At 40.4% G+C, this 23,584-nt stretch overlaps 2 protein-coding genes and 1 long non-coding RNA gene across 5 annotated transcripts in view; 2 read left to right on the forward strand and 1 right to left on the reverse strand.

Annotated features, from left to right (window-relative positions):
* Nucleotides 1-23,584, forward strand: part of LOC306961987 — a 97,426-nt gene that overhangs the window by 2,012 nt on the left and 71,830 nt on the right. The window lies entirely within an intron of this gene.
* immp1l (inner mitochondrial membrane peptidase subunit 1) lies at nucleotides 7,459-16,781 on the reverse strand. Of its 2 annotated transcripts, none has more exons than XM_079554961.1 (6): nucleotides 16,642-16,781; nucleotides 11,632-11,742; nucleotides 11,314-11,402; nucleotides 10,989-11,115; nucleotides 8,076-8,186; nucleotides 7,459-7,592 (listed from the first exon to the last, which is right to left on the reverse strand). In XM_079554961.1, exons 2-6 carry the CDS (start codon nucleotides 11,734-11,736, stop codon nucleotides 7,512-7,514), a joined length of 513 nt encoding a protein of 170 aa, XP_079411087.1. In that variant the 5' UTR covers nucleotides 11,737-11,742; nucleotides 16,642-16,781; the 3' UTR covers nucleotides 7,459-7,511. The 2 variants fall into 2 exon arrangements, with proteins under 2 accessions (XP_079411087.1, XP_079411088.1); XM_079554962.1 differs by lacking the exon at nucleotides 16,642-16,781 and adding an exon at nucleotides 12,131-13,030.
* The window catches only part of elp4 (elongator acetyltransferase complex subunit 4), a 36,391-nt gene continuing 29,538 nt past the window's right edge, over nucleotides 16,732-23,584 (forward strand). The window contains exons 1-5 of one of the 2 annotated variants that reach the window (XM_079554956.1): nucleotides 16,732-17,000; nucleotides 17,351-17,386; nucleotides 20,038-20,159; nucleotides 20,665-20,799; nucleotides 22,180-22,316. In XM_079554956.1, the coding sequence (XP_079411082.1) occupies nucleotides 16,823-17,000; nucleotides 17,351-17,386; nucleotides 20,038-20,159; nucleotides 20,665-20,799; nucleotides 22,180-22,316 (608 nt within the window). In that variant the 5' untranslated portion in view covers nucleotides 16,732-16,822. The remainder of the gene's footprint in view (nucleotides 17,001-17,350; nucleotides 17,387-20,037; nucleotides 20,160-20,664; nucleotides 20,800-22,179; nucleotides 22,317-23,584) is intronic. The other variant, XM_079554957.1, reaches the window with a different exon arrangement.

Consider the following 23,584-nt stretch of genomic DNA (forward strand, 5'->3'; position numbering starts at 1 on the left):
CTCTCCTTTCATTCTGTCCTGCCTTTTCTTCTGCCGCCCAGGCTCTTGTCGTACCTTAGGGGCAAAGGAAGTACTAGTTTGTGGTGGCTATGGAAAAGTCCGGAGTTAAGCTGCTGAAAGACTGAGGGGAAAAAAAAGATAAAATAAGAGAAGCGAGTGGTATTTGCGTCATCTTAAAGTAATGTTAGAAGTGGAGAAAATGCTTGGAAGGACCTTGATTCTCGACAAACGTTTGAGGAAAAAAATTGCAATTAACAAATAAATGAAAGAATATGTATTGTATCACACACAAAAAATCAAGATAATGACCATTCCTTGAATTTGTATAAGGATAACATTTAGCCACAGACCAATCAAAGAATATATTAACAAAATGATTTAATTTAGTGAGATATGGATCTTTTGCTGAAGGTTGGTCAGTTATCTGTATACACCTCATATAACATTGTTTTTGGCACTGGATTGTCCTATGAATTCAGCAAAATAAAGAAAAAGCTACACTGTTACTGATCACAAAAACCTTGGGTATTACATGACATATAAGTAATGTTTTTGCATACATAGCCATCCAGTGTTGCTATCTGTGCTTGCTGCCTATTATTGCCTGGATCAATGCCACTCTGTTTATGTTTGTTGTGCAAGAGTTTCCTTTGCTAAATTGTGTGGAAGCCCAACAGCCCCCATCAGTAAACCAGGCAGAAAGAGTTGCCTGAGCCGGGACAGGTCAAAGTCACTCACACACACGCACCATTCTCACCGACTCGCACATAAGCAGGCCCTACTAATTGAATGGGCATTAGGTTGGAAACACATTCGCACGTCTTGCAGTGAATAGATGTTATTGTACTGGCAAGTCATTATGGGCATGAATTCTACTTCCCAGCTACTGTAGGTCTTTGAGAAAATCTGAAATGCTCAGCCAATGTGCAACTTTAATAATACCCGGTTGATACCAAGTTGATTTCACTCAAATTAATTAGAGAAACTGACTGAATTTGGCAAATTATTGAAAGATTTGTATTATTTTTTATAAACCCATGTTCTAAATTGATATAAAAATAGTGGCACATTAAGCCAATCTGAAAAGTTAGGGGGAAAAAGTTGATAAAATCCAAATAAACTTTACAATGGCCCCTAATATTGTAAAGAGCTACAGTATGTCCTAATATATTTAATGTATTGCAAGATCCACTATTTTATTTAACAGAATGCCAATTACTCCTCTTCTTTCTATGAAGAAAGGGGGGGATATAGGTCAGGCCTGTCAGTGTAACTCTTGTGTCATCCCCCCACTGCGTTGCCCGCTCTGCTCCGGCATCACTGCCCGCCGCGGGATAGAGGTCCCATAGCCCTCCATTAAGGGCCCTCCGTGAACGTACAACACCCTTTACATACATAGAGCAGCCTCTAATCCCACCCACTCACACCATTAGGGAGAAAAGCACTAACAGTGTGGAGACTGCCTTCAGGGGTCAAACTCTGTGTCCAAAGCAGCTAATGGTAGAGCACAGACCTCACTATTAACTCTAATATTGTGTTGTGCAACTTGTTTGACAAAAACTGAACGAAGAACTAAGCCTTTAGTCATCTAACAGTGCATGTTAATGAAGAAACAAACTTCCATCCGCTGTCTCACAGCCACACACACATACACTCTCATACATCATGGCCCAGAGTGGATCCTATTGTACATTTTTTAATGATGAGGGAAACTGGAGCACTCAGAGGAAACCGACACAGACACGGGATGAACGTGCAAACTACACACAGAAAGGCCCCACCAGGCCCAGGAACAAACCTGGGATCTTTCTACTGTGAGGAAGGAGTGCTAACCACATTGCCACCATGCTGCCCTTTGTCTGACAAAAAAAGTCTGAAATCAGGCTGTCCTCATCTCTCCTCATCCAACTGGTCTACTCTTTCATTGTAGCACAATAACTCTTAATTTGTCAGTGAAGCTTTACTTTTAACATCAATGAAGAGGCTCCTTTAACTTCCTTACATGATGCATGCAAAAGTAGTTCATATGATTTATTATTATTATTAATAATGGCTATGATGGTTGTGGTTCATGTTTCAGAGTTCGTTTACTGAATTTTAAATTTTGCTCTCATTACTACATTGTTATCACTCTATTTGACAGACTAAAGTCAAAGCAAATCCTAGAGCAGCTTTGCAAAGTAAAAAAAAAAGTCTAATTGGTTTAACAGACATTTCCTTATAGCTCCGTAGACGCCAAACTTTCTTGTTTGTTCCCTCTTTGTGAGCAGCCGTTTGTCTTTGATTAATGAATTGCGAGTATTGACGGGCTGGTGTGCGTGTGATCATCTCTACAAACTTAACAGTCAGGAGCTCGATAGCCGCTCTGCTCAGCCTCCGATACCATCTGTCTCGTATGGATCTCTGGAGGTGTGCGGCTGAAGTTTTGCACCACAATTCTCCAGGGCAGGCACTATAGAAGGTGTGTGTGCGTGTTCGGCCCAATTGAAGCTGCTCAGTCATCTCTGCACGCAACACAGGCTGGAGAATCCCCATTTGCTTTTTATACACAGTGCCTTTTGGCCTACACATACACACACAGTGATCAAACGAGCTTCTGATGTCTTAATTAAGAAGTACTAACAGGCCTGATTAAAAGGAGCGAATGAAAGGCTCTGTCAATGAAAGAAGCAATTCCCTCATTGGCTAATAGCTGCATGTGCGGTATAGGAGGAGCCCAAGTCAAAGAAAACATCAACATAGGAATATGCAAAGAAGGGTGGAGCAAGTGAAGCGTGACGAGATGTGATTGATATGACTTGGAGTGGGTTTGAGGTATTGCTTCTTAGGAGTTCATCTGCAGAGGTGACTGGCTAGTCTGTCAAAGTAAGAAGGCATAGAAGTTTAGGTCATGATCCGAAGTAAAGATATGAAAACAAACAAACCAGGCCATTACCAGAGAGGGGCGGTACTGTCTCTACCCATATCCCCCTCGATCCTCTTTCACGTGTCTCTGCACTTTAAAGACTTCAATTAACCCGAAATGAGCTGAGGAATCTGACAAACCGATACAGACCAGACTCTGTTTCAGCTCCTCTCCACTTCACTCCCTCTGCGTTCACTCAGATACACCATCTTATTGTTTAACAACTTGAGTTTGTAGGTGCAGCAGTTTTGTAAAGTTATGCAATGTTAAAGAAGGGAGGGATACAGTATGGATTGGATCGATGTGGGCCACAACAGTATTATATAAAACAATGCTTTCTGCAATTCAATGTAGTTGCATTTTTGATCAAGCATGGAGAGTGAGGCCTAAAGTATAAACTTGTGTACAGGTGAACTATTGGTTCTCCCGTGGCATCCGTGGTCAAACTAAACCAGAATTTACTCTCACTCACTGTAAAACTTGCCAAAAATTTCAAGCTACTTTGTGTCTTTGCATAAAATATTAGACATTCTGGCCTCAGGGATTATTATAGAGTAAGAAAGTATTCGACTAGACTAAAGACTGTGCCTTTTTCCTGTCCCATGTACAGTTTGGATGGTAGCACCCCTCAGTGGATGACAGCCACATGACTGTGTGCTGCTGCTGCTGCTGCTGCACAGCTCAGCACAGCTGTCTGTTGTCTGCTCCCTCCAATCTCCCTCAGCTTTGTGTGCAGTCAGCATGAGAGAGCTACACCTCTGCCCGCTCCTCTCTTTCAAACTTTGTTCAATCATGCATGATTACAAACACAATCTAACTGTAGGGTGAATAGATATAAGTATGGGCGGCACGGTGGCACAGCGGTTAGTGCTTGTGCTTCACAGCCAGAAGGTCCGGGTTTGATCCCCGGCCGGAGAGGGCTTTTCTCCCGGGTATGTTTCCTCCGGATACTCCAGTCTCCCCTACCTCTAAAACATGTACAATAGGCCAGAATGAATGCAGTGTGTGAGTGAGTGGTTGGGGCCGATGGCATAGACTGGTTGCCTCGCTTCCGTCAGTCTACCCCAGGGCAGCTGTGGCTACATTAGTTGCTTACCACCACTGAGTATGGAGTGACTGAATAATGACTACAGTGTGGCGCTTTGAGAAACGTGGTAATACAAGCTTGAAAAGCCCAATTCAAGTGTACGCCATTATTATTATTATAAGTTCTCGTTGGTTCCCATGTCTATGTCTCTGTTGAACCGAAGGAAACCATACGTGACTTCTGTGGTAAATATTTTGTATAGTAATCCAATATGTGAAGGGCCTTTAGGTGTAGTGGGCTTAAACATGTGTTGTGTCACACATACGTTATCAGTTTGCACTGGGCTATTGGAGTCACTGACCATCATGAACTGAACTGAAATGCAGTTTATTTGCGGTCATGTGCCTTTTTGATGTACAGTACATGCTTTGTGTACATGCTTTTTGTTTCAGTGCTCTTGTTTGTACCTGCCCTGGTGTGTCAAAGACAAATTCCTCCACAAATAGACAATAAATAAATAATCAAATGTATTGGCTTTATTGATCAAGTATGTGTGGGATATTGCAAACTCAGTCATATCCTTAAAAAGTGCAGTGGTCTTCACTTTTAAGTAAACAGCCAGTGTTGCTGCTACAGGGCGACATGTTTAAAAGGACCCGATCACTTCTGTCAGCATTTCATCTGAGCACTGGCACCATGTTGACGTGCAGCAGATGAGTATTAAACCTTGAGAAACAAAGATGTGCTTGAAGCCAAACTATGCATAAATATTGTCCACATACACACTGTAAAGTCAGGCTTACACAATCTTGAGTGTCTCTCCCAGCAGGCAGACCATCACACTCAGGCAGATAATTCAGTGTCACAGGGAGGCTGCACTGACCCTCCGGCCCCCTCCAGAAAGGGGCAGCAGCTGGACAGGGACCCACGGCTGCCGGGACAAACTTCCCTCTGGGAGCTCCGACAAGAGCGCTCCCTCTCTGGCCTCGGAGGATGACCAGCTGAGCTTTAACACTGCTCTGTGTGAACGCGCACTCGTCTGTTGTGGCCAAGGCACAAGGAGCATCACAGAGGCTATATTTACACTCGAGTGAGATGTGGCTCCAATTGGAATCTTTTTGTTTGGTCTGGGATTTTTTAGAAATGCTTTTAACTTGTGCACAGAATAGAAAATAAAATACTTGTAATAGTTTGCAAGATCTAGAACACATGGATAGATGCATCGGGTGTTATTGTGAAACAATACCATTTCTGCACACGAGACATTATGTAGACATGCTCTTGTTTGTATGATTGAGATGAAATCAGCACCTCAGATTCTATATTTTGTCACACTCTGTAGTCTGTAGTATATAAGCCAGTCTGATTTAGGTGATAGAAAGTGCACATTAAACCCCAAAGCCAAACATGACGTGGGGTATTTTTAATGTTTCAAATTTGGTAGTGAAGCAGGTTCTTTCCCCAAAGTACTACTTATTTGGTGTTCATGTACATCACAGTCTTTACATGGAAAAGTGAAGATGTTTACTACTATTTAAGCAGATAACAGAAAGCCTCTTCAGATCCTGTGGACTCTTACTTGCCGAAGGTTGACAATAATGCAGTGTCTTGTGTGTAGTATCTAATGATTGTGAGGCACTAATGCACCCAGCCTAACACACACTACGCGGCTAAGTGCTCATCAATATTGTATGGTAAAATGTTAACTTTTCCCTCAATGGCCTGATCAAATATTAAACCAAAAAGCTTTTGTTTTATTATAATAACAAAGAATGAACAAGAAAATAATCACTTTTTAAAGGAGTTAAATATTTTACAGCACAAGTACAAAGTGGTGATGGAATGAAGAGACAAACTGATCAAAAAGATCTGTTTAGTTAATAAGCCTTGATCATCACTTTTGATCAAGGGTTAGAGCAGCTGTTCTTAAAGTGTTTGGTATCGTGTGCCCTTTCAGACTCAAGTTTTGGGTTGGTTGCTCTGGTGCGCCTACGTTTTTTTTTCCTTTAGGTGCACCAGAACATAACTTAGATGCAGCCCTTTGAAACTGCTCCAAAAACAAGGTTCAGAGTCAATATTTAAACAACACATTTATTATTTAGGTGTTTACTCCTTCATTCTACCTACATTTTACATAATGAAACAATATTTTCATTTTAACAATGCAAAATGTTATAATGGCTTTTATTGGGTTTAGACAATCAACTCAATATTGTTTAGTGCTCAGGATGTACAAATAGATGTAGTGAGATTATTTCATTTGAAATAAGTTTATGTCAATTACCGGTAACTGTAAAGCAGAGTTATTGCACTATGTGGAATTTCCACACTTGGATCCGCTGCTATCTCTTATCACTGTATCACTTTATATCACTTTATCACTTTATACGCTTACACAGTATGTAAATCCAATCCCGTTGTTGTTCTATGTCAATTGTTGTCGTCTTACCATATTTACTTCTTATTTTTTTAATGTTATTTATTTCAATATTCTTTATGCATGCCCCTAAAGCCTCATAGTTTAAAGTTTTATAGCTTATTTTTTATCTAAACTCTGTGTTATATGTCTTTATGTTTAATGTAGCACGTCTTAATGAAAAATTCCTAGTTTGTGAACCTGTTTGCAAACAATCGAAATAAAAACGATTCTGATTCTGAGTAAGGTAAAGTAAGATGTTTCAGTTTTTAGCTTGCTTAGCAATAGTGCCAATATCTTAGTAAAAGTAAAAGTAGTTAAATGAAGTTTTCGATTTAAGTGTAATATTAATCATAACACATTTTCTTTGAATTGACTACAAATTTCAGATTATAAACACACAAAAAAACAATATTGAAAGACAAGCATTAACTTATAAGTTAAGTTATAAGCATATAACATTGAATTAACTCCTTTTTTTTTTTGCTAACATCAATAAACTGAACTAAACTGGTGAGCTTTGCTCATGCCCAAGCTCCATACGAGCAAGTCTTTGCTCTCCCAAAGTTTCTAACAGCAAGTCAAACTGAATGCTTTTTAATGCAATTTTAATGCATACACTATGTTTTTAATGCCACAAATGTAAAACATCTTGGCATACATCCTTCAGTAAGATTTGTTAATGTTCAATCAAATCAATTGTGTGTCAAATTTCAGTCAAAACTGCAGCTGAATTTGTTTTAGACCATAGTTTTTGTATTTTTGACAAATGCATGCGGCAAAAATAGTAGACAATGTAATTGAGTAGGTTCTGCTTTTTAATGACTTTTAAGGCCTTCATTTTGGCATTATTTATATTAAGATAAATGATTTTTAATGTCCTGTGGAAACCTGGTCTCCTCTCAAGGCTATTTTTCTGTGCTTATAGAGACAGGACAAGGATCCAGCAGGTGCACTGGTGCAAACAAGCTGAGTGCACTCTGGAGTCGAACCTTTGACTCATTTATTCTCCTCTTTCCACATATCAAGGGTGTTGCTCATCTCTGTTATTTTTTACAGTAACATATTTATTTTCTTGTGCAGGATGTGACAAAGACAAATGATAATTTAGCAAATAATTATGATCTTTATTTAAAAACCTACAAAGCGTATACAAAGTGTGCTCAATCAGAATGTTTAAAGCTTTTTGTGACCCGCTTGTTTGGGTTTTCTCCCAGGGTCCCAAAGGTATGTGGGGGCCAAAGCTGTGCAGACAAAAGACAGACAAGCATATTTAAAACAGTAAATCGATAAACAGTTTTAACCTATTGTTGCTCCTACATTTTCTTGGAAACTAAGGGTTTTATGTTATCAGCTGTCGTCATTGGGCCTTCGGGGGAGTGCTGCTGTCCAATCAGAAGGACAGAAGGGCGGCTGACCTGTTTCCAGGGTCATGGTTGCTATGACATCCAGTAACGTGACAACACGGCAGAATGGAAAGCTAGACAATATGTTGTCCAGGCTTCAGTCAGTCAATCAGACACAGTCGCTTTGAACTTCAACTGACTCATGTCTCTTATAAGGTTTATAAGGGTCACAATATGGGCTATTGTACTGTTAAAGCAAATCCATACGATCTGACTGAAAAAACAAATTATACACAGCCAACTACTCTACTTTTTATTCAGCGTTGGGACAAGGAGCACACAGGCTTATACTTTATTTACTCTGTCTTTATTGTGATTTACCTTTAAGCAAACTCGTCCTCGAATCAGACCATAAGGAATTGGGCCATAGCTTCTGGAGTCGGTAGAATTTGTAAGATTGTCCCCTTCAAGCCAAACATGACCTTTCGGAACCTGAAATCAAAGCAGATAAAACAACAAAAACCTGATTACTGCTTTACTGCCCATCCAAAAGAACAATTCATTGTGTGACCTATGTTTATAGTTCACAATTCAAAGAGACAAATGTATATATTTAGCTTCTACACTGCTCATGATGTTCACTGGTACAAAAAGCACAGCCATAGCAAATACAAAAAAGGTCTCTGTTTTTCTTTCTTAGCAGAACTCTGAATGGTTAATTTGTTCAGATTATCTACTATAAGCCCCACCTTCCTGCCCTGAACAATATTCCTCACAGTCTGAACGTCAACCTGCCGATGCGTCTTTAACCCCGTCCCGATTTAGGAGCGGGGTCATGGGTAACGGGCAGGGTCAGGGGGAATTAGCAAAACTTCAAACGGGGTCATTAGGCTGTTGGCTGAGATGTGCGCCCCTCTTACCCGGGGAGGGCCACGCTACACTGGGGCCTGAGATAGCCAGAGTGACATAGGGAGGATGGATGAAGAGGGGTAAAGCTTCGGCTAGCAGCAGTGTCCAAGGGTCTGCACCGCGGTCCGACCTGCCAGTGGGGCGGTCATCCAAGCGGGCTCTAATTCACAGTGACACCAATTATGATTAATCTCATCACTTTAGGAGAGTAGGCTTGTCAAGGCCCTAATTAAGTGCGCTGTCCCCCTATATATGCAGACAGGATCAACAACACATTATATTGTCATAATGGGCATCACAGTCCACGAGTCTATTTTTGTATTGCCCAACTTTTAACGGCAAAAGTCTTTTGGAAAATACATGAAGAGCAGAAAAAGATCATTATCAGCGTTGGTTCTATGTCGAACTTATTTAATTGCTTTCTCGTCCAATCACAGTTTCTGATGGCTCCGTTGGTTTGATTGTCGATAATTGAGATAGATGATGTGACATAATCAGGAGGCAGTGACATGTTGACCTAACACGAGATAAACAACTCAATGAATAACGACGTCACAAATGAATATGATTAAAGGAGTCATCAGAGGACCATATGTCAGCATGCTGGATTCCCACCATTACACCTCATTAACATGGTAACATATGCTGGCTCCCAAGCACTAGCAAAAGAAACATCACAGTTTGTCATCTGCCAAACCAGAAGCCCCATATCTGTGCATCTTATTTATGTACTTCTGTGGGTTACTGGAAGGCCCAAGAACAAATTAATTTGGCCTCGAGATCATAACTAGAGGTATCATGCAAAGTGCTATTTTATTAGATTTTAGTGCATTGTTTTATGTCAATTAGCATCACATCTTGGCTATGTGTGGCCATCTAGGCAATGCCATATGAGTGCCCCTGTATCAATCACTCACCAATCACAACTTGGCATGTTTCTATGGCGAGCTCCACCAGCAATGTTTGAAAAAGACAGATTGCAAAAAAAAAAAAAAAAGGCTTTTATCAAGTTAAACCAATATGATCAATTAACAGTAGACGCACAAGCCATAGTTGATGTTTAAAGTACATCTTTAAGTCACTGCCACTTGCTCTATGGCTGATGGATGGCACAGACAACTCCCATCTTATGGTCGGCATGTGAGTTGACATAAGGCAGCGTGTACCTGTCAAAGAGACATGTCTAGAAAAGCTCCAACTCACTGCAAACCTGTGCGCATAACAGCCTCCACATTACAGTATTTATTATGTTAACATGATTGAAGTGGTTCACATTGAAAACACTTATAGCCTCATCTTTCACATTGAGCGTAGACTAATTTTACACCTGAATCAAAAGAGATCGTGTCAATCCTTTCCCTCCATGTCTTTGCTGTAATATTAGGGTTCATGTTTCATTGTTTTGACACAATGCCTCAGACTTAGAAATGATTCCTAAAAGGTGACAGCGCAATTAGTGTGTGGTGTGGAAGAAGAGTGGAGAGGACCTGTCAGAGCAGACACTGACATTACCTTACCATTGTGTGGCCACACCTTATGCCAATTTAGAACAATTAAGTAACATCATTTATAACTTATGTTTAGTAGTCAAATTAGCATGTAAATGTAGTGTTAAAATATGCTATTTCTTTTTAATCTATTATGTCCACCTTGTAAAATCTTTACATCTGCACAGATTCATGCTACAATCTCAATCTGAACGGAGGACTGTACAAAGCCATTGTTGCACACATTTTCCTTCATCATATATCTCGTAGAGCGTGCTCGACAATACAAGGCCAACAGAAAAAACATAAATGCAACCTTTGCTTTGAGAATGTATGTACACAGTGTCACAGGCGCACCTCCGCCCACCCATCAGTCTGTCCACTCGGCTGGCACTAACTCTAACAGGCTTCAGAGTGATTGCAGGCCTGGGCTATGGGCGTTGGGGGGAGTAGTAATAGAAAAGCAATGACAGTGGTTTCGCCGGCAGAACCCCTGTTCACTCTGGTTTTATCACGGTTTCCAGGAAATGTAGGTGTCTCAAAAGCTAATATTTTGAGTCATGACACAAAATGAATGTGTGCTGTCTAAAATGCAAACAACTATGATGATCTATAGACTGCACACCGAAAAGCTCATGCTGAAGTGAAAGGTTCTTCTGCATTATGCATGGAGATGGAGGCCATTTTAGGGTGAAACAAACTATCAGGTGTTTTGTTGGGATGAATGCTTCATTCAACTGCAATTTGACTGACTGTGGTATATTTCTGAGACTGTTTCTTTAGAAGATTTCATACGTAGGTGGTAACAGAAAAAGTGTCTGAAGTTGAAACTCAACAAGTAAAACAAATGATGACACACACTACACAAGACTTTATGCTGTAAACATAAAATACTCACATATGTGTGAGAAGTGAAGATGTCGGAGAAAGAACTTGTGCAGACTTTGTCACCTTCCAGACCGATGACCCTTTTACATATGTTCATACTAGGGTCATATGGACTTTTTGCTATAACAATGTCACCCCTGAAACACAGAGACAATCTGTAAATGAAAGAACAATCCTACTACTACTAACAATAATAAAAATAATAATAACAATAACAATAACAATATTATGCGTACATTTATTAGTTATTTTTCATTATCAATCAAAAAAACAAGATTATCGAGAGTACAATAAGTGCAATAATGTAAAAAAGACTTCAAGATTCAATTACCCACTTTTGTATTTTGTAAAGATGGCAACTCATTCTTTCTGAAAACACAATATCATGGCTGACAATAGTAGGCTCCATGGAAGGACCAGAGCACTGTAACAAAATGATATGTGATGATCAAAATAATTAGTTTAAAAAACACTATATAAATGAACATATGTGTTAATAATAATAATAATAATAATAATAATAATAATAATAATAATAATAATAATAATAATAATAATAATAATAATAATAATAATAATAATAATAATAATAATAATAATAATAATAATAATAATAATAATAATAATAATAATAATAATAATAATATACATACCACTACAAGTTCTCCAATGTACTCAAATGCACAATGTGCAATGCAGCCATACTGTATAGTGTATCCCACGAAGCCCAATGTTTTCCCCAGAAGGTGACGAAACATCTTGGCCTGGTATAAAAAAACATTGACATTCAAACAAGATCTAGCAGGGCATGTAGACTGGAGAATGTAAACCAGTTCTATGAAACAGCTGAGTGGTCAAGCGGAGATCCACTAATGTGCCCACTTATGGCAGGTTTAACGTCTATGCATGGCCAAACAAAGACTTTGGTGGGGTTTAAGTTTTGCTGAGGTGTGGACAAGGTTGTCACAGATGGCCTACTGCTAAAAGGGCACAGTGACATGAAACTTGGTGTTTCATTCTCAGAGACTCAACAGCCTCTTAACACCCGAGAACTGCCCTGAACTCTGATCTGGAGTAGGATGAACCAATCAACACTTTATACTCAGGTAACGGACAAACAAAAAGCGCTTCTCTATCATCTTCACTTGGTACCTGACACTGTGCTGCCTCCGTGGGTGCCACAATCAGCAGAGTAGTTATCAACTTGTGTCAGCACCATAGAAACATAAAGGCAACCCCGCCACACAGCCATCCGTCCAAAAACACACACACACGCTCGCTCTCTGTGTGTGTGTGTCTTCTAAGCAAACAGCCCTGCCACACTTACGATGTTGACTTTTACTCAAGCTGCAAGAGGCAAACACAAGTAAGTAAGTTAATTTTTACACAGTGTACACCTGTATACGCGGCTTAAAATACAAAATATGCAGATTGATGGTTTAAGCTGTTTTTCTGCCAGAACATATCAAACTCTTTATCTCCAGCGTCTCCCGTCTCCTCATGTCCTCTCCTCCTCCCAGGGTATTATTAACCATAGTAAGCAGAGCGGAAACCAAAGCCTCAAATCCTCCGAGCTCTGGGAATGACTTCCCAAAGATGGACATGGATTAGTCCCCCAATGTCTCCCTTTGCCCTGCCACCTCCAGTCCTCCCTTTCGTTGCCGGGTCCCCAACAGACCGGGTGTCAGGTGGCTCTCCCAGGCCTGCCAAAGGTGTTACCCCTAATCCCATTACCCCCCCCCCCCCCCCCCCCCGGCCCTCTCACACATACAAATACATAGACATAAAACAAATGCATGTGTCCAATTTAGCCTGTTATACTGTGTTTCATCAATTGAACGCTCTATTAATAAAACAAACAAAAAACCCTATCATCAACGTACAAAAAACACTGAATCTCACTGTAACTATCACCCTTATATGTGGCAAAGGTTAAAAAAGTTGTTTCTTATTATTTTGTGGTTGTTTTTTTGTAGTGCGTTTTAGAAAAATATACATTGAATGTATCTTCATGCTCCTGCATCTTATCCTGACTCTCTCTTTCAGCTGGTACCACTTAGTGTAATGTGAATCTCAGACCGGTGCGTCTTAATTTGTCTTACTCACAGCTTCTTCCACAACCAAAGCACACTCATATGATCTCATCTGTGATCTCCTTGCTACTTCAGGCCTGGAAGCAGGGATCTGTGCTATGGCACTTCCAAAGCACAGTGGACAACCGAGTACAGCTGTCCCCATATTCCTGTCTCACCCCCCTCTTTCTTTCCAGTGTGCATTCATCATAGGTGGGGATTAAGGGATTTTGCATAACAAGATCACACGGCCAGTGACTGATATCAAGAGAGTCCATATGCAGCCGCCTGGTTTTCTGAGGCACCCCCTGTCATTGATAGGCTGTGCTTGGGTGTGTGTTATGAGAATGTGGACACAATAGCATTACCTAGGTGGCAAATACAAAGTGTGTGTGAGACTCCTTTGGGACTCCCTATGAGGTGGACATCTACAGGGACCACTGATTGGATCTCTATTACCACCTATTCCCCTAGGGCGCCAAGGTGGACAACCCCAAATATCTATTGCGGCTAATACCCGGCTCATGTGTGCATTGGGAGTAGCAACATTAATTGAATGCGGCATTACAGCTGTAAATTAACACAAATTCTATCAGTGTAATCCCGGATTACACGGTAAACACGTCCATGTGAAAACAAAGAAAGTCACCACAGCTTTCGCTCCAGAACCATCTGTAGTAGTCAGCAGCCTCCTGTTGTCAGTGCTAGTGTGCTACAGTAGAGAAAGAGGGAAATCCTCAGTGAGTGGCCACCTATGGAACCAGCTCATTGTGTGCTTAACGCTATGATCCTCTTAGAGCAAAAGCTTGAACAAAGATCTCCAGGAGATGATATTTGTTGTTTTGACTTTTCTCAGCAGTCTGTGCTACCCTCTGTGATTTACATTAGAGGCTTAAGCTATTTTATACAACAGTGTTTCATCTTTTAATTTTAGATATTTAATAATTATAGTTATTATGAATCAATCTTAGCACCTTTAAATTATCTTACAATGCGCTTCTATCATTTAATGAAAATGTAACAGTCACCTTATCCAACCACCAGTAAAACACCAATCACAGTTACACAAACACTTTGATGCAACCGTAAGGTCGAATCAGTTATTAGCTTAGAGTCTCTATAACCATTATTTGGAGAACACCAAAACATGATGATACCACACAATACTTTTTTCAGATTTATGTAAAAGGTTATATTGTAAATGTAACAAAACATAAATTGTTAATCAGCACCTCTATATATGTTTACTATATTAAATATAAGTTAATTTCATGATCATGTTAACGTAGCTCAGCCTTTGCACAGACAGCCTATTCAAAGACAATAAAGAATGGAATAAACACCCAGAGTCTTAAACTTTTCTCTGACCTCAAATTTTTTTCTTGCGATGTCAGAAAAGTTCTATTAGAAAACTAACTGTAACAGTATTTGTAATTATGGTCTTTAATGAGGTAGTAATTTTACCTGATTGTGTTTGTAGTGTGTCTGTGTATTGGATGGTTGGATACATTTTATATTGTATTAATTCACCAGTTAACTGTAGAAGGAAACTACCTCAAGCTATAATCTGCCGTAAAGCATCTTTAATTCATGTTTTTGCACATAGTGCCTGTTAAATAAAGTAATTAACTAAACTATTATGAGTTATATATTGGCCCCCATTTTGCTCGAATAAAAATTATGTACTGATATTGCTGCTTTTAAGTAATTTACCTTTATATAGTAAAGTTTGCCTCTGTTTGTACAGAAAATGAAAATGGTACAGATGCCCTATTACACCAATAAACAATAACAGACAAAAGTCGATGAGGTCTAAATCGTATTAGTAATAAGTTAGCCTGGAGAAAAATTTAAATTAGAATGACATGTGCTGGCCACAAAAGATCTCCGACTGAATTGTCTGAGTAGTGTTAATTGATACACATAGGCAGTCTATTAGACCAACAAAGACCAAGTCAATTCAAAAAGCACACAAGAGCCTGCAGTGGCCATCTTACACAACTAAATTAGGAAAACATGGGCTGAGAGTGAACTGGGCAACAGGGGGGCTAAGAGGCTTACAAGCCCCTTGTCAGATACCCCACTTGTCCCTGAGGATCCCAGATGGAAGGGAGTCTGGAGAAGCAGGAGCAGCAGACAGGGGCCAGATCCCACCTCTGATGTCGTCCTCTGGGCAGCAGAAGGCAGAGGAAGGTGGGGCATTAGTCCTGTTGCGCAAAGCTTGAATTGAACTTAACGTGTGCTATAAAAAGAAGGCACCCCGTCTTAGAGGGGGGTCTGCGTCTTCTATCAGACCAATCAGAGATAATCCTGTTGATTTAGACACAGACACCTGGCTGAACTAAGGACAGCAGATGTGAAAATCCCAATGTCTTGTATCAGAGGCTTAATTGAACCAACTGATCTCCATATTGCTCTTTTCATTGTTGCTAATAGCAACACAGCCGCCAAACAGCTGAATGTTACCATTTGAAGAGCAGAGGGCTTAACCTACACTCTCTGGGTCAGACTAAGGAAATAATAGCCAAGTGATATGAATACCTATGAATACCCATAAAAGTAACTGGTGTGGGTGGAAGAACTCCCGAGCCAATTACATATAATCCAGAAATAACCCTTGTATTGTATAAGTAAGCATCTGCAGGGCCCTGCTCGGAGGCCCTAGGGAACATATAATTTCCTATTATGGAGAAGGGAGAGGTTGAGTGACATAAAATAAACGGATCAGCAACTGAGATGAGAAAAGACTTGACTTCTAGGTAAAGCAATTGCTTGGAACCAAAATATACCATTCTAGGTTAAGCTAATGAATGGAAAATGTCAAATGTAGTAACATGACTATGCAGTGTGGCTAAAAGATTTGTAAAGCTTTTTGTGTGTGCCTGAGATTAGAATATGTCTTTGCTTTCAACGCTGACCAAACAAATACAGTAGATGGCTATCTGCTTCCTTCAGACATAGATCTGCTTCTCTATTTTCTCCACAGATGGCAGACATAAGAACCATGCAAGAAAAACAGCACAACCAGGAAAGGTTTGACATGTTATGACTACTGCCATTATTTAGCGAAATCAGATACAAGCTGATACATAAGACAAAAAAGCAGGCAGCGACAAATGTACAGATAACATATTGAACAGGGGAAATTTCTTGAATAAATAAAGTCAAATGTTGATTACATTATAATCATTGCCAAATATAAAGTGTTGACAGTAATCACAAAATACGTCTCAACTGTGTCAAGTAGAAAAAAATGGTATCGTGAACAGTAGGACTGCATAGGAGTAATATTCATATAAGAGCATGAAGCCTTTATCAACAATAACAAAAGTCACAATAATGTCTACTACTACTCAAATTTAAACGGTTCTCCCTCTAATCCAAGCTACAACTAGCCATGGGAAACATAACGAATTTATTACCTAATTATACAATAATACAACAATACAATAATACATGTATTGCTACAAAGAGATGATCCAGAGATGAAAGATTAGTTGCTAAAACAAATATGTGTAACTGGTGGAGTTATAGCACATTAAATTGGCTCCATGTATTAATGATTTATCATGTTAAATGAACTGCACCCACCTGTCAAAAGGTTTTGAAGGTCCGGTCCAAATCGTCCGACAAAACAACACATTAGCAACTTCCGGGTGCCACAGTGTACCCACGAACAATCACCCCGCTCATTGGACGCATGCCAGTATAGAGACTTTTGATTGGCCAATACTGTTCTAAACAATGTCAACGTCAAGCCACCACTGACAACATGGCGGCTCCCATGAGCGGTGTGGGTAATCCAGGAGTTAAATCTTCATCTTTTAATTCGACGAGTTTCCAGAAAAAAACAAGGAGCAAGCTTCCTTCTATACCGGGTACAAGACCTTCGGTTCAAAACGGGCAGCTTTTAGTGTCGACTGGTGTCACGTCACTGGACTTTTTGCTTGGTCAGTAAAGTAGCATGTTAGCATTTATTAGCAGCTCTAGTCCACTCCACTGACAGCAGCAGCTGCTGCTGCTTACAGCAGCACACAGCCCCATAAAGGGAAGGCGCGCTCACAAATTCCAGTTAAAGAGAATTTTATTATTGTATTTTACCATTCTTATGATTAAACTAGTAAACCATCTTCATTTTTATTATTATTTTGAATATGCCACATCTATATGTCCAAATCTATTTACATATGGGTTGTTAGAGATCATGTGTTTCTGAATTTTTAGTGTTTTATTTATGCATTCCGTCATTATTTTTTAGCTTGGTTTTGACAATATATGATTTATTATTATTTTTTTTTAGGTGGTGGATTAGCAGTTGGAGCAGTACTACTAATTGGTGAGCAGAATTTACTTACAATTAAAATATATCAATTTTAATTTAACATTATTATGCTTAAGGTGCTAATTAATACAAAGCCAACATGCTCATTTGAGTTGTCTACGTTATTTTCTGTTGAGGATTTGATTTTATCATGTGCACTGTGGTACACACAGGTTTATAAAAAAAATGTGTTGACATTTTGTTTCGTTCGCAGCAGAATGGTTAACAATCCCGAGACCTCCAATCCTGATATTCACAATTTTACTGTGGGCCCTTGTTAATATGCTCCTCTGCAGATGTGCTAGAAGTTTCCGAATGGCATTCAAAACAAGTGGCTTTTCAGCACAAATGTCTTCCACTGTGTTATTAGTATTATTATCGTTCATCATAGGCTGGGCTATATGCGCAGCTAGACAGTAAGGTTAAGGTAGTCTTGTTTTTCCTTCATGCTGTAATTTGTGTGCAGCCGAGGCCTATACCAACTGATGATATTGCTTTGCCCTTTAATTCATCCCCCCAATCGATGCAGGAGTCAGTGATTACACACTAATGCGTTCTTCCCTTCCATTTTGTGAATCAATGTACGGTTGGTTTCATCTGGTAATGAGAGACACAGTAAAGGTGAAATGCGTCTGTGCTCTTCTCATGTGTTAGTCTCTGAAAGAGAGGCCTGTGTGTCTGTGTGCCTTGTTCGCTGTCTGCACACTGTTTAGTTGTGCAGGAGGTGTGTTTGGGGAGGGGGGGGCTTTGGAGTGTGTGTTTGTTTGTGTTTGTTTCTTGCGGTTGTCTCGTACAGCCCGTCCCTTTAGCCGCAATGGCCACTTTGAGAGATGCAGACGTGAAATTATCAGCGGTTGTTGTCTGTCTTTGAAGTGTCGTGAGCTGTCTGTGCCGATTTGTCAAACAGAGGGATCACTGCATGGTCAGTGTCTCAAAATCGGGACTGTTTTTTTTCCTCCCCAAACAAAGCTCTGTTACTCTTTATATGTACAATAACAAAGTAACCTTGTTATAGACAAAATTACTTGATGATACATTAATTTATTAAAACATAATTCAGAGAAAACACATTTGGAAAACAAACATGCATAGAGCTATAATAGGAAAAAATGTCTTACCAATAAAATTCAAACTCAACCACAGAGAGAGTAGATTAATATTTTTTTCATTTGGCTATGGACAATGCATAAAGCTATGTTTTTGGGCTGAAGAGATACTGCGAATACTCATCATAAACTGAAATCAATTCATTATTTATTATGAAATTTACATGAATTATTTAGTTAGATTTCATAAGAGCATGCTAAAGCCATTGTGGTTCGATTTTTTTTTTTAGCACAAAGTTTAGGCACACATTTTGTATTGATGAATGTGAACCCAGTTTACACATAATTAAGTCCAATTGGGTCTGTTGTAGACCCTTTTTAGACACACTGTAGTGCTAATTTGTGCCTTACAGCACCAAGACCTCATTTCATCGCCTGATTCAAAATTAATTAGAGACTACTATTTAATGACTTAAGTTACCTCAAAGTTAGGAAGGCCTCCCCCATCCCCTGTTGCTCGTATATCCCACTACCTCCTGCCTCCTCCCCGTACCCCCCGCCACAGCAGCCTAATGACTCCTGGAGGTTCCATTTGTAAGGCTCCCATAGAAACACAGCCACAATAGGCCCCATCTTGAGAGGGCCCATCTGGGAGTCTTTGTGGGGCCATCTGAAAGACACAAAGACTTGCTGACCTAGAAACCCATCAATAAGGGAACGGGGAGCCCCACCGACAACAAATTGAAGAGCCATGGAATTTCCTGGTCTAACTTAAAGTCCGTAGGTGAGGGTATGTACTGGGAGAATACTACGAATGCTCGGGATGACATGTCGGAGGTTGGCATTCCCAAGCTGTCAGCCGCATGTCCGTTACCTAAACCATGGGTGCCATTGTTTCTGCCCACTGTTCGTCATTGTGTGCAGTGCTTGTTTAATCTTTACGAAACGGTAATGGTGGTGGAAATGTTTACAGAAAGCAAGAGTGGCAGGGTGATAATTAGTACAGTCCATGTCCATGAGAGTTTTTTTTACGATGTTTTTGTGCTTCTGTGGTATCTTTAGAATCAGAGGGTCTTATATCACACAAGCTTCACGCAAGTCAGATCGCATTTTGAGGCCTTGCAGTGTCCTATATACCCCCTCTATCGCCTTGACAGCTTGACCACTTTAACTTTTAGTGGGAGGGGTCAGGTGAATATTCTCGACAGGTGTCTTGCTCGCACCTCAACTGCTTATAAAACTAGACGGGAACACTACTGAGATACTGACAAGAGAGTGGGAGTTGTCATGTTTAATGCACACAGCAATGGCACAAGGGCACCTGCGTTCTGTTGCCATTGCTTTTTATGCCAGTTTGCTTCAAAAGTTACCACAACATGGCCCTTAGATGGATTATAGTCTGATACTGTGATGTGCTGAACTGTTAGCCCTATGATGATGAAGTAAATGGACAGACTTGTTATAAAAGTACAAGTTGATATATTTAGGACAGATGGTGTTTCTCTTATTCATCCAGTTTTCATTTACAAGTACAGAGTGACAGCTTTTCTCTTATATGTACATTGCAATTTTTCAGGCGTAGTTACTGTGAAAATGTCAGATTTATTGTTTATGTCACAGAGGAAGACCGCTATGATAGCTACTCTCGGATGATTTTGAAGTACTTCTTGGCCGAAGGAGTGGTGTGTCAACATGAACTTTTCTTGGCATCAGCTCAGGATTCTCCAGATGACATACTGAAGGTGTGTTTATTCTTTTATACTGTGTGTCATGGTTTGTATCCCTTGTACTGTATTTTTTTTTATAGAACTTCTATCACCATGAACAAGGCAGTCAGCTGTCAGGGATGTGCTCATTTCCTCATGGTGTGGAGGGAGGGGTTTGAGTGGCATGCAGTAGAATTGTTGAAATGCTTCTAGATGCATCATTCTGAAAACGGCCATAGTCCCAGAAGGTGACTGGCACTAAACATGCTGGAGGCGGGCCTCTTTCACACTGATTGATAGTGGGAGGGGTCACAACCTCAACCTTTTTTACATTTCAAAGACATATTTATTAGACAACAGAATTCCCTTTAAGTCTAAATGCTTTTATTCCTATATGCAAAAAAATCTCTGAATTACAATTATGAGTGTAAGTGGTGCATGTTGTGCTGTGGAAAAAAACTCCACTTTATCATGAAAAAGTAAACTTATTTTCTCTAACCATTTAATTGTTCATTGTCTACATTAACATCATTGTCTAAAGGAACTCCCTTCACCCATCATGGATGATGTGGCTATGCCTAAACCTATGGAGCAGCCAAGGCTGTCCTCTGATCCTCAAGATAGTTTGGAGGCAATGAAGATTGCATGGCGATATCAGAATCTCCCAAAAGTCCAGGTAAAATCCAAGTCACCATTTGCTATAACAGCTTTTATTTAGTGGATAGTTCAAATTTTATATCCATCATTATTCACACTGTTACAGTTAAGATGTTATGGGGGTCATTCTATTTTTTTGACATCTGCTTTTGTTATTGTCAATGAGGTTTGAAAGAACTGACCAGAGCTTTCTGGTCTAAGATTGGCAATTGTCCTCACAGTAAATCCTTCAGCCTCTAAAGTCCTTTGTGAAGTGAATGAGTTTTCAGCCTCTCTTTTCAGAGCTGGACCAGATTACTCACACTTTGCTGGCGATAGGTAGGCTTTTCAGTGGCCCCCCCATCTCACATATATACACATGCACACACGCCTGAACCCCTGCTTAGCCTGGGAAACAACGGTACTTTGCAGTCTGTGCATTGACATGTCTGCTCGCTCAACCCCATGACCCAGACCTGCGCTTCTGTCTTCTCCCAAATCCCTGCCTTTCCCCTTGCTAGAGTCGGCGGGCCTACACTCTTTCTTCCGCTCTGAGGAGAGGTGACCCTTCCTACAGTCCCAGCACTTCTATAATCCATATCGCTATGTGGATTAACAGCACACAGTGCATCCCTGGGGATCCTTCCCTCTTTCTCTCTCCTTGGATACTTCTTTATATCTGTGTCCTTTCTTCACCTCACCCCCTTACTCTGTAAAATCGTCTTTACAAACCACTAGTAAGCCGCCGGCAGAGGATTTGCATCCCAAATTCACCCCCAGAGTCATGGCTTACTTTCCCCTTACACACACCTCTGCTGACACGGCCCACTGTGTCACACCCGATGAAGACGTCAGATCAAAGGTGAGGCCGTTGGGGCGGGGAAGGAACACTAAGCGGGTTGCCAGGCTCACAAAGAGAAGATGAGCGCCTGACCCCCTCTGCCCCGCTGACCCCCTCGTCCCGCCAGGAGAGGGACACACCAGGGGACCTAATCCAGATTAAGAGTAGATTAAGGGCCCCTTTAACAATGGAATCCCTAGTTTCTCTGAGAGTAAAGAGCGAAAACTCTCCCGCTCAGCTGCAGGAAAACATCCGCTTTCTCCTCCATCCTGACACTTCTGCTTTCACAGCTAGAAGTGGACATTTATGTGAAGAAATGATTAAGAGAAGACAGGCATAGTGGCTATTTAACTGTGGCAGAATGACCCATAAACAATGCAATTGAACTTTCACAAAGATATGACCCACACTCATTTAACATTTTAGAAGGAAAAATAGTATTAGTTTCACAGTGATTAGCTCCTTTGTTCTCTTTAATTGAACTGACAAAACCGAGACATGAGTTGAATTGGAAAAAATGTTTTCATATGTTCTTTATTCTCTCTTTGGATGCAAATTGAGTTTGTTTGGCCTTCACAGAGCACACTTACATCATCTTCTCGGTTTGGACACTACTATGATGTCTCCAAGACAATGGAGGCAGAAATTCAGCAGGCAGCCAAGTGCCATCGTTTCTACCTGCCTGATCATCCCAACCAGACAGCACCAACCCACAGGTAAACCGACAACACATCATCTCTGTATGTTTGACCAATGAGACAGTCTCCCCAAAGCACAGCTAAACAAAAACAACATGATTCACAAAACTGTGTTGCACAAATATGACATCAAACTGAGAAACGGAAGTTAGCAGGAATGACAATGTACAAAGAATACTTTAAGAACTGGTAGATGTACTGTATAGTGTAACTCGTGTTCCTTCTAGAACTTTCCACTTGTTTGTTACATAAGAATTGTTTAACTGCTGTTCACCATATCCTCAGCGTACAATACATACTTACCGAGTTCTCTTAAGTCCCATGTCTTGACCGTTCTGACCTTAAAACATTCAGGCTCTTGTAAAGCTTGTGTATGTCTATTCAAATGAGGGCCTTGTTTGTTTAGTGTCTGTTTGATTTCTCCTGCGACAAGTGTACTTAGGGTTCATAGGTCAGGCTGACTCTTTACTCTGAGAGTGCTGCTGAGCACACAAGGGCACACGAAGCAAAGCACTGTTTAAATACAGCAGTCTGGAGCACAGAGGAGGTGTGGAGCCTTATACAATTGCACTTCCGTTATTTTAGCAAACAAAAGAGCAGCCAGGCAAACAAATTAGTTATTCACAGTTGTATAAAGTATAAAGCTCTCTTTTGAGTTGGATATTTGGTGAAGATAAGGTGCAGCTGTTCATTGAGGGTGAGTGACATGGTCATACTGTCATTATGCCCTAAGACCTCTGAATGGGATATAGATCTTATAGACATTTTGACAGCAGGAAACTACACCTGCACACCGCACTATTGTCGTGACAAGCTTCTGTCTAACACTCAGCATATTACACACACACACACACACACACACACACACACACACACACACACACACACACACACACACACACACACACACACACACACACACACACACACACACACACACACACACACACACACACACACACACACACACACACACACACACACACACACACACACACACTACTACTCCCCCTTGCACGTGGCTATAGCCCCATGTTGATACCCTTGCTGTTAAATTGCTCCATTTCACTTGAAGGCATAATTGGCACAAATTGCTCTCTAGGTGATACAGATCCTGTTGTTTAAGATCATCTACCCCCTTTTTGCCCCTTTCTTCTTGATTGAATGAGGTACAAGATAAAGACTCTTCACTTGTATAACCCTAGTTGTGCAACATTATAGCCCCAAATCAATGCACCTAGACCTCATTGCTACCTGAATGAGAGATGCTCAGTAGGGGTAGCTTA

The sequence above is a fragment of the Gobius niger genome (genome assembly GCF_951799975.1).
Source record: "Gobius niger genome assembly, chromosome: 4".
NCBI lineage: Eukaryota > Metazoa > Chordata > Actinopteri > Gobiiformes > Gobiidae > Gobius > Gobius niger.